This window comes from Hyaena hyaena, unplaced genomic scaffold, assembly GCF_003009895.1.
Source record: "Hyaena hyaena isolate Hyena2069 unplaced genomic scaffold, ASM300989v1 scaffold_283, whole genome shotgun sequence".
In the NCBI taxonomy this organism is placed as follows: domain Eukaryota; kingdom Metazoa; phylum Chordata; class Mammalia; order Carnivora; family Hyaenidae; genus Hyaena; species Hyaena hyaena.
In genome coordinates this window covers 1908560-1924683 of record NW_024080916.1, presented here as the reverse complement: position 1 = coordinate 1924683, position 16124 = coordinate 1908560, and the positions used below count along the sequence as shown (strand labels likewise).

The 16124-nt window shown below is 35.4% G+C and overlaps 1 protein-coding gene across 2 annotated transcripts in view; it reads left to right on the top strand.

The window, feature by feature from the left end:
- The window catches only part of ITGAV (integrin subunit alpha V), a 94727-nt gene extending 78929 nt beyond the window's left edge, over positions 1-15798 (top strand). The window contains exons 21-30 of one of the 2 annotated variants that reach the window (XM_039246566.1): positions 259-351; positions 2417-2496; positions 2868-2948; positions 3440-3545; positions 4430-4588; positions 5369-5464; positions 10891-11004; positions 11106-11213; positions 11804-11926; positions 12115-15798. In XM_039246566.1, coding sequence (XP_039102497.1) covers positions 259-351; positions 2417-2496; positions 2868-2948; positions 3440-3545; positions 4430-4588; positions 5369-5464; positions 10891-11004; positions 11106-11213; positions 11804-11926; positions 12115-12210 — 1056 coding nt within the window. In that variant the 3' untranslated portion in view covers positions 12211-15798. Of the gene's footprint in view, positions 1-258; positions 352-2416; positions 2497-2867; positions 2949-3439; positions 3546-4429; positions 4589-5353; positions 5465-10890; positions 11005-11105; positions 11214-11803; positions 11927-12114 lie in introns of both variants that reach the window. The other variant, XM_039246565.1, reaches the window with a different exon arrangement.
- Positions 15799-16124: the final 326 nt, after the last annotated feature.

Genomic DNA, 16124 nt, shown 5'->3' with positions numbered 1-16124 from the left:
AATAAGGTTATGTATCTAAATCCTCTGGGGATCCTTCAGAAACATCTTTACCTTCACATGTGGCAATTGTACATAATTCTGGCTTCTCCCATACCCACCCCCCCATTTCCTCAAATAGATGGATATATTTTTGAAACAAGAAACTTAACTATTCAACTGTAGGATATCATCTAGGAACATTACAGTCTATAGCTTCTGCTTTTTTTTTTTAGTCATTAATTTATAATATTTTCAATCTTTTTTTTTGACCTATCAAAGGCTTTAGCAAGACTTTCCTGTGCATTTAAAACAGAAAACCAAACCCGCCAGGTAGTATGTGACCTTGGAAACCCAATGAAGGCTGGAACTCAAGTAAGATGTTTTAACTAAATGGATATTTCTTTCTTTTAAAGAAAATAGCAAAATTTTCTGTGGGTTTGTTCATAGTAATTTTTTAATAAGTATTTCAGAATAATATCTTTAAATTGGTTTTGATTTGGAATGTAATGATTAGCAGAGTTTTATTTGGTTTTGAGTAAGATAATAAAATAATGGATTGTGCTTCTACACTAGTCAGTAAGCCGTGTTTACAGTGCCTTCAATTTGCTAAATGGATGAGGATATGGGTTAACTAAGGACTAAAATTGTAACTCTGGTATTTTAACCTAATGAATCTTTAAAACTACTCTGACAAATATTAAGACTATCATTATTACATGAGATAGAATTATCTCATGAATTTGGAAGCCTTTATCGTCAAACTGAATAGATTCAAAGAGGCCCTTAGTGTTGGGCAGGCTCCCCTTCAGGTGGTGGAGAAAGGAGCCCAGGAGCTTGAAAGGATGCTCTCAGTGGGTCGCTTCCCAAATGCTCTAAAAAGTAAACAAAAATGTATTTTGTAGAATTCTTAGTATCAAAGGAAAATGGGAGTATATATCATGTTACTTTTTTCAATAGAATTTAATTTAATAGCACAGAGACTTTGGTAATTTGAAGATCTCAGATCATATGGGGCTATACATTCCACATTCATCCTTAAACAACAGCTAACAGGAGAGATGTTGTTTAAGGGTACAAATAGTAGTAAATAAGTCTTAGAGATCTAATGCACAGCATAGTGAATATAAACAATATTGTAAGGGCACCTGGGTGGCTCAGTTATTAAGTCCATCTTTGGCTTGGGTCATGATCTCGCAGGTTCTTGAGTTCGATCCCCGCATGGGGCTCTCTGCTGTCAGGGCAGAGCTTGCTTCCAATCCTCTATCTCCATCTCTCTCTGTCCCTTCCCTACATGTGCACTTACTCTCTCTCCCTCTTTATCAAAAATAAATAAACATTAAAAAACCTAGTATTATAATCATCAACCTTGCGAAGAGACTAGATCCTTATTCCAACTATAAAATAGGAATGGTAATTATAGGACGTGAATCAGATGCTAACATAGCTACAATGACAATTACGTTACAATTTATAAATGTATCAAATCAACATGTTGTATACCTTAAATTTACACAATGTTCTATGTCAAATACATTTCAATAAAAGTTCCATATTTCTTTAAGAATAGTTTCCATTAAAAGTCATTGTACTTTCTAAATATATGGTCTCTTAGGGAAGAGGCCTTGAACAAAGTAAGGCCTAAGTTAAGTTTTTCCACACGTATTTAATGATTTTTAACAAGTGAAATGCTTTTTATTTTTCTTTATTTTTCTATGATTATTTCTGTGTTTATTTTTCTATGTTCTCATGCTCAAGCTTTCTCACTCACAGCTCATCCAGTGTGGATGATTTCAGGTTATTTCATGTGGCCAGCGTCAGGCTTTGTAAAGTGGAAGGTAGTTGGATGGAAGTCCCCCAGTATTGTTTTTATGTACGATAAATGATCCCCCAAGAAGTCTGCTTTCTCTTACCTTATTAGCTCAGTTGTTTTCTTTAAGGTAACAGTTTCCCCCTTGCAGGACTTAGGATAACGGTTGCAGTGGAGCTGTGAGAGAGGAGAAATTCTGAGTCTAGCTGGCCCTCCCTCTCATCCCCTAGGTAGCCAGGTTCTCCTGCTCTTTAAAACGCATTCACTTCTTCCTTCCTGCTCCATTACAATTTCAGTTGTTAACTTCCTGTCACCAAATCAGTGTGCTTTCATTGAATCAACAGATACTTACTTTGGCATTTTTTATAAAGTTAATATTAGGTATTATGAGGAGATAGAATTATGGTAATAATTGTTAAATAGGCCTCTTTATGGAATGGCCCATGTGTCTTAAATAAAAGATTCAATAGAAGATCAGATTTAATTATCTTTGTTAGAGTATTTTCAGTTTTATTGTAAGCTCAGAAAAAAAGCCTATTTTGGAGTAACTCTTTGATTTGAACATTGGAATTTAAATTTCACTGATGAGACATTGTTTTAATTAATTACTGTTCCTTCCTTCCCGTTCAGCTCCTAGCTGGGCTTCGTTTCAGTGTCCACCAGCAATCAGAGATGGATACTTCTGTGAAATTTGACTTACAAATCCAAAGGTATGAAAACAACTTGTTTTCAGTTTGTAATAACTATTGAGGAAATATTCTTTGTCATATATTATGTAATATATTCTAAATGTTATGAATAGAACAGACTAAAATTCTAATACTTGATTATACCATTTTTTAAATTAATATTTATGTCATAAGAATCATTTTGTTTTGAGCTTGTGAAACAAAAGTAAAAGAAGTAAAATTTGATCATCTTCTTGGAATTAAATGCTAATGAAAATTATTTTCGTTAAGTTTTTCCTTTCTTTGTTGCTTTTAATTTGTTCATTTTTAGTGTCACTGCATTTGCCTCTGTATGTCTTAGATGAAGATTGTGCTCAGTTCAGGCCTAAAAATATATTTTTTTTCTTTTTCAGCTCCAATCTCTTTGACAAAATAAGCCCAGTTGTATCTTACAAAGTGGACCTCGCTGTCTTAGCTGCTGTTGAGATCAGAGGGTCAGTATGATTACCAAGTTGAGTGTCACATTCTTGTGAGATTTAAACTGCTTTAAAATGCATTTACTTTGAAAAAGCATCTAGTAGGCCCGCTAACTTCTTTAGGGGAATAGCACACATATTTCATGATACTTTTACTAGGGCTGGTGCTTCTGTAGAAAGAGGAACCTAGGTGTATTATTCCAAAACTGCAAATATTTATTTGATTACCCTCTGGAAATAAACCAGACACGGCCACAGCAGGCACAAAATACATGTATTGAACTTCTATGCAAATTGACTTATCAATACATCTATTACATTAGATTCACTACAGAGAAGTTTGTGTGTAGGTGAATGTGTATGTTCACATATACATATGGCTTTTTCTTTCTTTTACATATATATTCTTTTAATTCTGATTTTATTCATTGGGATACAGGGTACTTTTGAAAATGAACTGATCATATCATTTTGGTATTCATGGTAGGATTTCTTTGGTCATTGTTTAGAGTCTCAAGTCCCGATCATATCTTTCTTCCAATTCCAAACTGGGAGCATAAAGAGAACCCGGAGACTGAAGAAGATGTTGGGCCAGTTGTTCAGCACATCTATGAGGTTTGCAGTTGTTTGCTTTACCTGATACCTGGTGGAGAGCTTTTAAAGAGAACAGATAGGCTACTTGTAAAAAAAAACAAGTCTGTTTAGTGTTTATGTAAACTCTGCATCACTGAAAGATGTACCAGAGATTTGTTTGAATTTTTTCCCTATTCAGAAGTTCCTTTTTTTAAGACAAGTGGCTTCAAGTGATTAAAGAATGCACTTCATGCAAATTGTCAAAAACCAATTAATTCTACTTGAATAACAGCAGTAGGTCATTGTTGTGTATTTGCATATGGACGTTTTGCAGTTATATCTTAAAACTGAAAGTGCCTATAGCAGATCATCAAAATTTTCTTCATAAAGAAAGAAAGGAAGAAAATTTTCTTTTTCTTTTTATAAAATTTTTTAATGTTTATTTATTTTCGAGAGAGAGAGAGAGGGAGAGAGAGCACGCAAGCATGAGCCAGGGGAGTGGCAGAGAGAGAGGAAGACACAGAATCTAAAACAGGTTCCAGGCTCTGAGCTGTCAGCACAGAGCCTGACATGGAGCTTGAACCCATGAACTGCAAGATCATGATCTGAGCTAAAATCGGACGCTTAACTGACTGTGCTACCCAGGCACCCCAGGAAGAAAATTTTCTATGCCATCTTTCATCAAAAACGTTTTCATATGTTCCTCTTTTGTTTATATTTTCATCCTGATACATACTGCCCTACGCTAGAAATAAATGTTGAATTTGATCTCCTTTGCCTCATAATGATCATGTTATAATGTCAGAATAACTAAAAACTCTGCTGTTGTTCAAATCCTATTGCTAATGATTCCTGAGGTTGATGTAGGAGGAGGATTATGGAATAGATTTTTGCTCAAAGTAGTTACATTTTCTTTTTCCCATTAGCTGAGAAACAATGGTCCAAGTTCATTCAGCAAGGCAATGCTAAATCTTCAGTGGCCTTACAAATATAACAATAACACTCTGTTATACATCCTTCAATATGATATTGATGGACCTATGAACTGTACTTCAGATATGGAGATCAACCCTTTGAGAATTAAGGTAATGTGCTTAATAGCAACTCTGTATTTTGATGATACTTAATGCTTTTCTTTCTAAATCTATGAAAGAAATCCATGAAATAAAAAAAATTTTAATACAGAAACCCACTGTATAGAAATAATTTATTTCAGGATTAAATTGTTTATTTGTATAATGAGAAGTACTAATGAATCATCTATGCAGTGACCCAATCTGACTTGGGTTCTATTGCACTGTGGCTTATCCACGTATAGTATTGTGTCAGGGGTGTTTTGTTGTTGAAATTTTTGTTTTTGGAGAAAGATCTAACGTTTTACTTAACCTGGCTCTTTTGACTCCCATGACTTAGAAAAATTTCATTTTGTGGAAGTCTATACTTTTGGGTATAGCCCTTACCATCCTAGCAAACATATTTGGAGAAGAAGCTATTTCCCAATTTGGACTAAGGGAAAGTTAAGAAACAGAACAAAAAAATATATACTCTTGATTGACACTCATCACAGATGTGTACTATGACATTTCAGGCTGTTTCCATGTGTTTTATCAGTTTTCCCTCTAGCTATGCAAGGGAGAAAATCACAGCTAGGTGGAGGTAACTCTCTCCCACATATTAGGGAATCTCTGATCTTTGTTCTTTGTGCTTACTTTCTACTGTATATTAAGTGGTGACATTGTCATACCACATTTTCAGTCATCATGTTTTAATCATATGTAACAGTTTATGCCAAAATGTCAGTGCAGAGTGTTTTCCAGTGTTATGTATCACCAGTGTCTCTGTAACCCTAGATCTCAAATTCGCAGACTGAAAAGAATGACACAGTTGCTGGGCAAGGTGACCGGAACCATCTCATCACAAAGCGGGATCTCACCCTCAGTGAAGGAGATGTTCACACTTTGGTAAGCGCCATTTCAACAGCAAGCACTTTAAACATTTAAAAATATGTGATTATAGAACTGATGCCAAAGAACATTTCAAAAATAACAACAGCTGTGCTTGTAAGCACTACATGTATTTTTATACTATTCACTCCTCTTACTTTCCTTGTTCCTAGTCAAATTAACACCAGAGTTTCTTCAAATGATCTATCCTTGTAGATTGCTAATAAAAATATTTAATGTTCCAGCTTACTTTTCTGACTTATTCGTTTAACTGACTTCCTTCTTGACCTCATCCTAATCTTGGAGGTTTTTGTGCAATATTGGAAGAAGAACCCAGGAGGCATCAACAAAAATATATTACAAGCATAATTAGCACTATAATTAACTTCTGTTGAGTCAGCCGGTGTAATGACTATAAGGTTATAAAATGCTAATCATTTAAGTTTTTGAAGTTAAACAGTTCTGCACACCATCCACTAGCAGAGAGCCTGGTATAGTGTTTATGTTCATTAGCAAATACCAGTTACTTTTACATCAGCAAATTCCATAGTTCTTAGTTCTCATCCACCTCAACTGCTCGGTGACTTTTGGCACAGTTCATCACTTCCTCCTCTGTGGAACAGTCCTCATTCTTTTCTAGGACTCTACTCTTCTTGGTTCTTCACCTTCATCAACTGGCTACTTCCTAATCTCCATTTCCAGACCTTTACCTCAGTAGAGTATTCCAGGGCTTCTCTCAGATTTCTTGTCTGCTCTGCATCCATTCATTCATTAGATCTGTGCTAATATTATAAACAGCAGCCACATTTCAAGTGTTCAGTAGCCATATGTTGCTACTCTCCTTTGGGAAGTAGAAATACGTCCTTTCTATCATCATAGGAAGTTCTAATCAGGTAGTGCTATACTAGAGATGTTATTCACTCTCATGGCTGTAAATATTCTATGTGGATCACTTTGATTTACATTTCGAAGCTGATCCTGTGCATTGAACTCCAGGCTCCGTTATCCAAATGTCTACTGGAACTCTTAAATATTTAATAAGAATCTTAAACTTAGTTCTAAGAATGTTTTCCCACCTCTGCTCTTTCTGTAGTGTTCCACATTTTAGTAAATACCAATTCCATTCAATTCTTTGTCCCAAATTTGGACATTGTGCTCTCTTTTCCTCAAACCTCACCTCCTGGGTATCAGCAAATTCTTTCAATATCTATTTTCTTTTTTTTTTTTTTTTAAGTGTTTTATTTATTTCTAGCAGAGAGAGAGAGAAAGAGACAGCGTGAGCAGGGGAGGGTCAGAGAGAGGGAGTCACAGACTCGGAAACAGGCTCCAGGCTCTGAGCTGGCAGTCAGCACAGAGCCTGACGCGGGGCTCGAACCCACGAACCGCGAGATCATGACCTAAGTGAAAGTCGGATGCCTAACCGACTAAGCCACCCAGGCGCCCCTCAATATCTATTTTCAAAAGACTCTGAATCTGGTCCCTTCTCAGCAGCTTTACCCTGCTACAACCTCACCCAGGCCACCTTCGTCTCTTACTTGGACTGTTGCCAAACTTCTAGTGGACTCCATAGTTCTGCCTTTTCCCCCACTATAGTTTATTTGACACACAGGAGCCATAGTGATCCTTTTAAATAGAGATCAGGTCATGTTACTCCAGTGCCTTCCCATCTAAGTCAGAGAGGAAGCCCGAGCATGCAAAGCCTTTAGACCCAACAAGATGTAGGCCCTTCTGCCTTGCTGTTTGCATTTCCTCTCCTTATTCTCTTCCTGCTATTTTTGCTACCCTACTTTTTTTGAATAGACATCCCCAAGCAATTTCTACATCCAGGCTTTGAAAATTGTTCTCCCATCTGCCTGGAATGCTCTTTGTCCAGGTATCCCCGTGGTTTATTTCCCCATCTCCTTCTATGTCTTTAAATGCACATTATGACAGGACTTCCCTGATCAACCCATGTGAAATAGAAATTACTTTTAACCCACACCCCACTTTTGATCCTGTGCTCGATCCTCCTACAGAACTACATTAAAAAACTTTAAGATAGGGGCACCTGGGTGGCTTAGTCGGTTAAGCGTCCGACTTTCACTTAGGTCATGATCTCGCGGTTCGTGGGTTCGAGCCCCGCGTCGGGCTCTGTGCTGACAGCCAGCTCAGAGCCTGGAGCCTGTTTCAGAGTCTGTATCTCCCTCTCTCTCTGACCCTCCCCTGCTCACGCTGTCTCTCTCTCTCTCTCTCTCCTAGAAATAAATAAATAAATAAATAAATAACTGTCATTTAAAAAAAAAACTTTAAGATAAAACTTACATAAAAGTCACCATTATAACTATTTTAAAATATGCAACGAACTGATTTTTAGTATATGTACAACATTGTGTGACTACCACCTTTATCTGATTCCAAAACATTTTCATCACTTTTCAGAAACAAATATTGTACCCATCACATAGTCACTACATATTCTTCCCTGCTACCACTCTCTGGCAACCACTAATCTGCTTTCTGTCTCTAATGATTTGTCTGTTCTGAACAGCTATAAAATATGTGGCCTTTGGTGTCTGTCGTCTTTGACTCAGCATAATGTTTTTAAGGTTTGCATTGTTACAACATGCAGTAGTACTTCAGTTATTTTTTATGCCTGAATAATATTCCCTTTATGGGTATATGGTATTTTGTGTGTCCATTCATTAGTTGATGAATGTTTAGATTATTTCTACTTTTCAATTATTTTGAAAAGTGCCACTGTGAGCATTCTTGTACACATTTTTGTGTGAACACATATTTTTAGTTCTCTTGGGAATAAATCTGGAGGTGCAATTACAGGGTCATATGGGAACTCTCTTTAACTTTGAGAAACTACCAAACTTTTCCAAAGTGGTTGTGCCATTTTACATTCCTAGCCAGCAATGTATGACTGTTTCAACTTCTCCATGTTTGCCATCACTAACTATTGCCTTACATATTTTTTTAAATTTTGATGTATGGTTTTCCTTGTCAGTGTGAAGTGTATCTCATTGTGGTTTTATTTATATTTCCCTAATGACGAATGATGTCGAGCATCTTTTCTGTGTATATCTTCTTTTGAGAAATGTCTGTTCAAAATCCTTTGCCCATTTTTAAATTGGGTTGTTTCCCTTGGTTGTTAGGTCATAAAGAGTTCTTTATATATTCAGCTCCCTTTTTGGAGCTGTTATTGCACATATTTTCTCGTTCTGTTAGTTGTCTTTTCACTTTCTGATAGTATCCCTGTGATGTGAACAGTTTTCAGATTTGAAGTTCAGATCTGTCAAGTCTTTCTTCTTTTATTGCCTGTACCTTTGCTGTCATACATAGTTAAGAAACCATTGCCAAACCTGAGATCCTGAAAATTTTTACCTAAGTTTTTTGGTTTTCTAAATTTTGTACTCTCGTCTCTTATACTGATCTATACACGTATTCTTACTCTGGCACCAAATTGTTTTGATTAGCTCTTCAGTAAGTTTTAAAATTGGGAAGTGTGAGATCTCCATCATTTTCTTCTTTTTCAAGATTGTTTTAGATCTGTGGGGCCCTTTGTAATTCCATATGAATTTTAATATCAGTTTTTTTTTAATGTTTATTTTTGAGACACACACACACACACACAGTGTGAGTGGGGGAGCGGCAGAGAGAGAGAAAGAGAGACACAGAATTGGAAGCAGGCTCCAGGCTCTGAGCTGTCAGCACAGAGCCCAACATGGGGCTTGAACCCACAAACTATGAGATCATGACCCGAACCAAAGTCTCAGACGCTTAACCAACTAAGCCACCCAGGCGCCCCAAGATCAGTTTGATCCTTTCTATAGAGAAGGTAGTTGGAATTTTAACAGCAATTTTATTAATTTGTATCAGTTTAGGAGTATAGCCATTTTGATAATATTAAGTCTTTCAGTTCTTGGACATGAAATATCTTTCCATTTATTTAGGTGTTTAATTTCTTTCAAAAATGTTTTGTACTTGTAAATGTATAAGTGGTTGCACTTTCCTGGTTAAATTACTTTTGTGTATTTTATTCTTTTGGGGTGGTCTTTTATATATTTTTAATTTTTTTTTAGCATTTATTTATTTTAGAGAGAGAGAAAGAGACAGAGCATGAGCAGGGGAGTGGCTGAGGGAGAGGGAGACAGAATCTGAAGCAGGCTCCAGGCTCTGAGCTGTCAGCACAGAGCCTGACATGGGTCTCAAACTCATGAATTATGAGATCATGACCTGAGCCAAAGTTGGATGCTTAACCGACTGAGCCACCCAGGTGCCCTGGGGTCATCTTTTAAATAGAATTGTTTTCATTGCATTTTCAGATTTTTCAATTCTGGTATATAGAAATGCAACTTAATTATTTGTCAAACTTGTATTCTGTTCCTTTTCTGTACTTCTGTAATTATTGTTGATTCTTTAGTGTTTTCTGTATATAAGATCCTATCATTTGTAAATAGAGGTAGCTTTACTTCTTTTTTTTCCAATTTGGATGCCTTTTATCTGATTGTTTTCTTAATTATACTGGTGAGAACATTCTGAACAACTTTCATAGAAGTGTCATGAGTGGACATTGTTGTCTTGTTTCTCATCTTAGGGGGAAAGCATCCGTTCTTTCCCGATTAAGTACGATATTATTTATGGGCTTTTCACAGATGCCCTTCCTCAGGCCAGAGAAGCTATTCCTTGTCACAGGCTGCAAGCCCACTTGCTGGGTAGCATTGCTGTGACTATGTATGTGACAAGTCTAATGCAATTTGACCAGCACATAGAAGGTGGTGAATATATGCTATCTTTGACTGCCTGCCTTCAGGTTACTGATAAAAACACTGAATGTAGCAAAGACATGGAATAGCTGCTCCAGATTCACTGTTTCTTTTTCTTTTCTACAGGTATATTGTTAATCTGATTTTTATGTCTTACTAAATTGATCGTGCTCTGGGTTTACCTAAAAAATGTTGAATACTAGCTATGAAAATATATCTTTAAATATATTGGATCTTATCCTTTTATACTGAATCACATTAAAACCAACCCCTGTATTTATTTGTTGTGTTTGTTTTACTATTTATTTATTTATTTATTTATTTTTGAGAAGGAAGGAGAGAGAGAGAGAGAATGAGCAGGGGAGGGGCAGAGAAAGAGGGAGAATCCCAAGCAGGCTCCATTCCATCAGCACAACCTGATGCAGGGCTCAGATTCACAGACCATGAGATCATGAAATCAAGACTTGGACGCTTTACTGACTAAGCCACCCAGGTGCCCCAAAAACCAACCCCTTTTAGCAAAAGCATTCATAGACTCCACTATTAGTCTATGCATTTTAAACATTACTCTTATAAAGCAAAAGAATCTGGATCATCTCTTTGGCTTTCACATAAAACAACTAACATGTCTAATTTTTATATGTTGAAGACATGATAGACTTTTTTTTATAAGTAAAGAATTTGTTTCGGCAGGGTTGTGGAATTGCTGAGTGCTTGAAGATTGTCTGCCAGGTTGGACGACTAGACAGAGGAAAGAGTGCAATCCTGTATGTAAAGTCCTTGCTGTGGACTGAGACCTTTATGAATGTAAGTGGACACATGTAGTATTCGGCCAGCCTATGCATTTTCTCAAAGACACGAAAAAGGCCTCCCATCTAGGAAATCATTTCATTGTTATTTCCATACAGAAAGAAAACCAGAATCATTCCTACTCTCTGAAGTCATCTGCTTCTTTTAATGTCATTGAGTTTCCTTATAAGAACCTTCCAATTGAAGATATCTTCAACTCCACATTAGTAAGTTATTGATTTGGGGAAATGGAATAATTGTACCAGTTCAATGTCATAGATGCTTTTTTATTTTCCTTTAAATATTGGCACCTAACTGTTTTGGTAATTTAAAAGTTATTTGATAGGCCTACATCCCAGTTTAATATTATTTTACTTCCTTACCCCAGAATATTAAAGGTCAACCTTTTACTTTAGCATCTTGTCCTGTGTAAGAGATTCTTAGCGTATACAAATTTCACAGGTAGAAATTTGAGGAATTTTTCCCCACAAAGCTAGAACATCAGAAATTAACTACAACAGGTGAAAGCTAACATTTATAAAGATCTTTAAGGATTAAAAATGGAACCAATATATCAAAGGTGGATTTGATTATTTCAAAATCACTTCAGGGGTACCCTGAAGTTCACCCATTAAGGGAATTTGATGTGTATATGTACATACTGTCAATACCAAATATATAATCAGTCACAAATTATCAGATACAACAGAAGAAAATAGATGAATACTATTAAAACAAAATAAAGTAGGCACTTACACATTTGTTGAATGATTCAGTGAATTATTTTTAAAACTCAAAACCTTTTTGCCCCCAACAGGTTACCACTAATGTCACATGGGGCATTCAGCCTGCACCCATGCCCGTGCCTGTGTGGGTGATCATTTTAGCAGTGTTAGCAGGATTGCTGTTGCTGGCTGTTTTGGTATTTGTAATGTACAGGGTAAGTAATGGACTTAGGAAGAGCAGGAGGGAGGAGAAGCAGAAGAAAAGGGCAAGGGAGAAGGGACAGAAGGAAGAATAGAAGAGGAACTTTAATGATACATAATGAGCAGCATATATTTGAAAGAAGAAAAGTATGAAGTGCCGTTTAAATTTTCTCAGTAATGTTAGTTTTTCCTCAACTGACAGATGGGCTTTTTTAAACGTGTCCGGCCACCTCAAGAAGAGCAAGAAAGGGAACAGCTTCAACCTCATGAAAACGGTGAAGGAAACTCAGAAACTTAACTGTGATTTTTAAGTTATGCTACATCCTGACCCATGAGAATTACCACCTTCGTCATAGGTTTTGGTTTCCTTCACGAGAAATAAAATTCCAAGACTGTACTGCTAATGGTGCCTGTTGGTATTCACCACAAAACAAGAGCAATATTTGTCAACCTTTTTCTAATAATTAAGTTCAGACATACGTTTAATATACATCCACTGACTTGTGTTTTTAGGTATTTAAATAAAATTTCAAGCGTTAGTTCTTCTACTATGTACATAAGGCAGGTAGTGCCTGAGTTACTACTTTATATAAAACAGTACCTCCTACAATTACTGTTTCTGATTTTGTATGTTGGATTTTGTTTGTTGTTGTTTTTGTTGTTTTAAAGCAATTTGTATGTGGACCTTCGGGTCCACATCTTTTGTACAGGAACTTAATGTTAATATACATTACACTACAGTTGAGTTTTTAAGCTTCTAACTTTATAACTGCATGAACTTGGACTTTAAAATATTAAACCTACATGATAGAACTTTAATAAAAGAGAAAGCAGATCCATCAAAATTCTTTTCCCGTAATAGCAAAAGTATAGTATTTTAATATGACAATTGGGTACGTGCTATTACATTTTTATTTTTGTTTTAATCCACAGTCCATTTCAGGACATTTTAATTTGTTGAAGCTTAGGTTCTATTTCAAATTCTTTATGCCAATCGATACTAAAAATTTTATAATCAAAAATGCCTCTTTTGTGTAATAGTTGAATTGTCACTAATCATCGGATGCTCAAAGCCATATGCAGTTGGGAATCCTTTCCAAAGTATGCGTAGCCCATTCTATGTGCTGGCTATTTACAATACAACAACAAAAGAAAGCATTTAAGTTATAAGGTTGTGTTTGTAGTTCTCTGGTAGAGTTGCTTATTAATGGTACGCTCTTAGAGCAAGAATTTTTAGTTGGGATTAATTTATTTTCTTCCTATATATGTATTTTTCCTTATATTTCCAAAACTGTTACTAAGAATGGGTTAAGATTAATGAGGGATCTTTATAGTTTGCAGGAACCTGTACCTAAACTCCCAACCCCATGAGAAATGCTTGGAATTGGAATTCTTTAAGTAGTTTACGGGTTTGCTTTCAGCAACAGTGTGATGTTACTCCTGTGGATATTACCTTATATAAGCAAGGTATCACGGGTAAAACCAGTCTCCGCTATCAAAATGACTTACAAAAGTTACTTTTATAAGCAATTCAAGTTATTGGGAGCCTTTTAAAACCTTTTGTAGTTTTATTAACATAAATTACTTTTCTAGGATTTTTTATGTAAAAGCTGCACAGGTGGTTTATATGCCTCTAGGGTGGTGATTTCTTCTAGAGGAATGTGTGATTTATTCACAGTTCCTCAAGGTCTGGGAATGACTCTTAATTTTACCTATTTCGTGCAATTATATTATCTTGTGCTTTAGAAATTTAAAGTTTAATAGGTTTTTAACTGCTGTCATCATTAGGCAATGATAAATATTTCCCTTGAATAATTGAATATTTTTCGATGCTTTAAAAATAATTGGTTTATCTTGCCATATCTTGTGTTCAATTCCCTACACAAGTGGCTAAGCTAGAATCTTTTAATAAAACAGAGGTATGTGAGTTATATAAGTTAAAACATGACAAGACCCTGTATTTAGCTTTACTGATTTTCAAAATTAGTAGGTTTTGTAGTATAGATTTTATTAGTAGCTTAAAAGATCATAGTCATATGCAGTAAATATTTTTATTACCAGTAGGTCTAAAGTTTTTTAAGAAAAAGAATTTTTTTATCCTAGCGCCTGCCAAGAGACAGTCACTAAATTGGTCTGTGACAACTTTCACTTTACCTGTTTTCCCACCTTATCGTAGTTATCCCTGAAAGTATATGTTGGATAGAAATTCACTTTAAAAATACGTCGCTGTTTACTTTTGCACACTCTGTCCCTTTTATGTCTCAAGGTATGATCTTGTATGGGAACTTGAAGGTGCTGTCATTGGAAGCATGGTATTTTAAATTCCCTTTATGAAATGTAGTTCTAAGCAATAGCGTTTTCTTTGAAAAAATGAAAATGTGTCCCTCTACAAAAATATGGTAGAAGTATAATTTGGAAGCCTACTCTCTGAGGAAAATGTTTGGGAAAATGTTGGGATTCTTTTTGCCCTAAAGCAGCATGTGAATGTATTTGGTTAAAATGTCAAACAATATTTCAATGAAATCTGTTTTAATTTGCAAGCATTTTAAATACTAAGTTTGTAATTTCCATCTTAAGAATAAATTTTTTATAGTCTGGTTTTTAGAAACATGAGTGTAGTAGAGAATATTTAAAGCATTTCATATTGGTAAGAAATACTGATACTGTTGTTCATTTCCTATTTAGGCATTTATTTTAGAATTGATACTTTGAGAAACATTTGTGTAGGGGACATTCTTTCCTTTTTTCCCTTTCTCTTGTGATGACTTACTATTGTAATAATTCTGATATAGTTCTTAATAATGCTGAAGTGTAAAACAATTAAAACATTAGTGCCACAATTTTACCTGTGTTATGAAACTACTACTTCATAGCAAATTCTCTTCAATACTTCATATAAAGAGAAAATTAAAGTGTTAGTAAAAGAGACTCTACTTATACTGGCTTCCTTAAGAGGACTGTGGAAGATTTTTGATGGTTAGTGATGACCCCAAGAGAGATGTAAGAGGGAAAAGTACAGTATATAATTGATTAGCTGCTTTTTATAAGGCAAGCAGTCTGTAAGTTGATAGATATTTCTGTGTTGCAGAATGTAATACCAAGCTTGGAGAAGATTAAGTCATTCTTGGAATACATGTGAATGACCATTGTGGATCTTAAATTTAACTTTGTAAGTGTCCTTGCATAGTTTGTATATGGGGTAGTTTGGTAAATTAAAAAATGTAAAATTCAATTGGCAAATGAAATAACTTAGTGCTCCATGTTTTGGAGACTGTCCCTTTTAACTTGTTGATAGGCGGGTTTGAACATATGAACCTACTGACGTGTAGCATGCATATATGCTTGTATTTCATTGCAATTTCTGATTATGTAATGAACTTCTTGGGAGTGGTACCAAATCCTGGATTTTTGAATTATTGTTCTCAAGTGCAATATAACAATGTAACCAAACCTAGATAATTTCCGAGTCATTGTTAATTTAGTAAACCTAATCTAAATAGACACTTATTAATATTTTGATTAGTAGGAAGGAGTGATTCTGCTATGGATATACAAATGAAGTTATTTGCCCCTAAAAGGTACATTCTACATTTTATTTCAGGCTGGGCACGAACTATTCCCTACTAGTTTTGAAATCTTTGCAATATGTTAAAGTAACTTGGAAGCTATGTATATCAAATTAACTTCCTATCTAATAACATAGAATGTAATTTTTTTTGTTTAGGTTTTCTTATGATCACCCACATTGGGTGAGACATAAAATGAGTGTCTTCTAAAATTTGTCACTTGCTGACTTGATTTGAGTTAGTGAAAACTGGTACAATGTTCTGCTTAATTTCCAATGTGTAACTCGTGTCTGTTCAATAAACTTGAGCGTAGAGTGCCACTTTTGTGTATGGATTTTATATTTTCCTTCTGCGGCATTTTGTTTTTTAATCACATGAGCCAGTAATAATACACTAAAAAGATGACCTCAAAGAGGTACCTCTCTAGAAGTCTGAATTCCTTTAGAGTGCTATTTTTTTTTTTTTGAAAGTGGTTTTGTTTTATTTTTTATTTATTTTTTTTTTTTACAAATAGTTTATTGTCAAATTAGTTTCCGCATAACACTCAGTGCTCATCCCCAAAGTGTCCTCCTCCATGCCCACCCCCCTCCCCCCCACATCCATCAGTCCTCAGTTTTTGTCAGCATTCAAGAGTTAGAGTGCTATT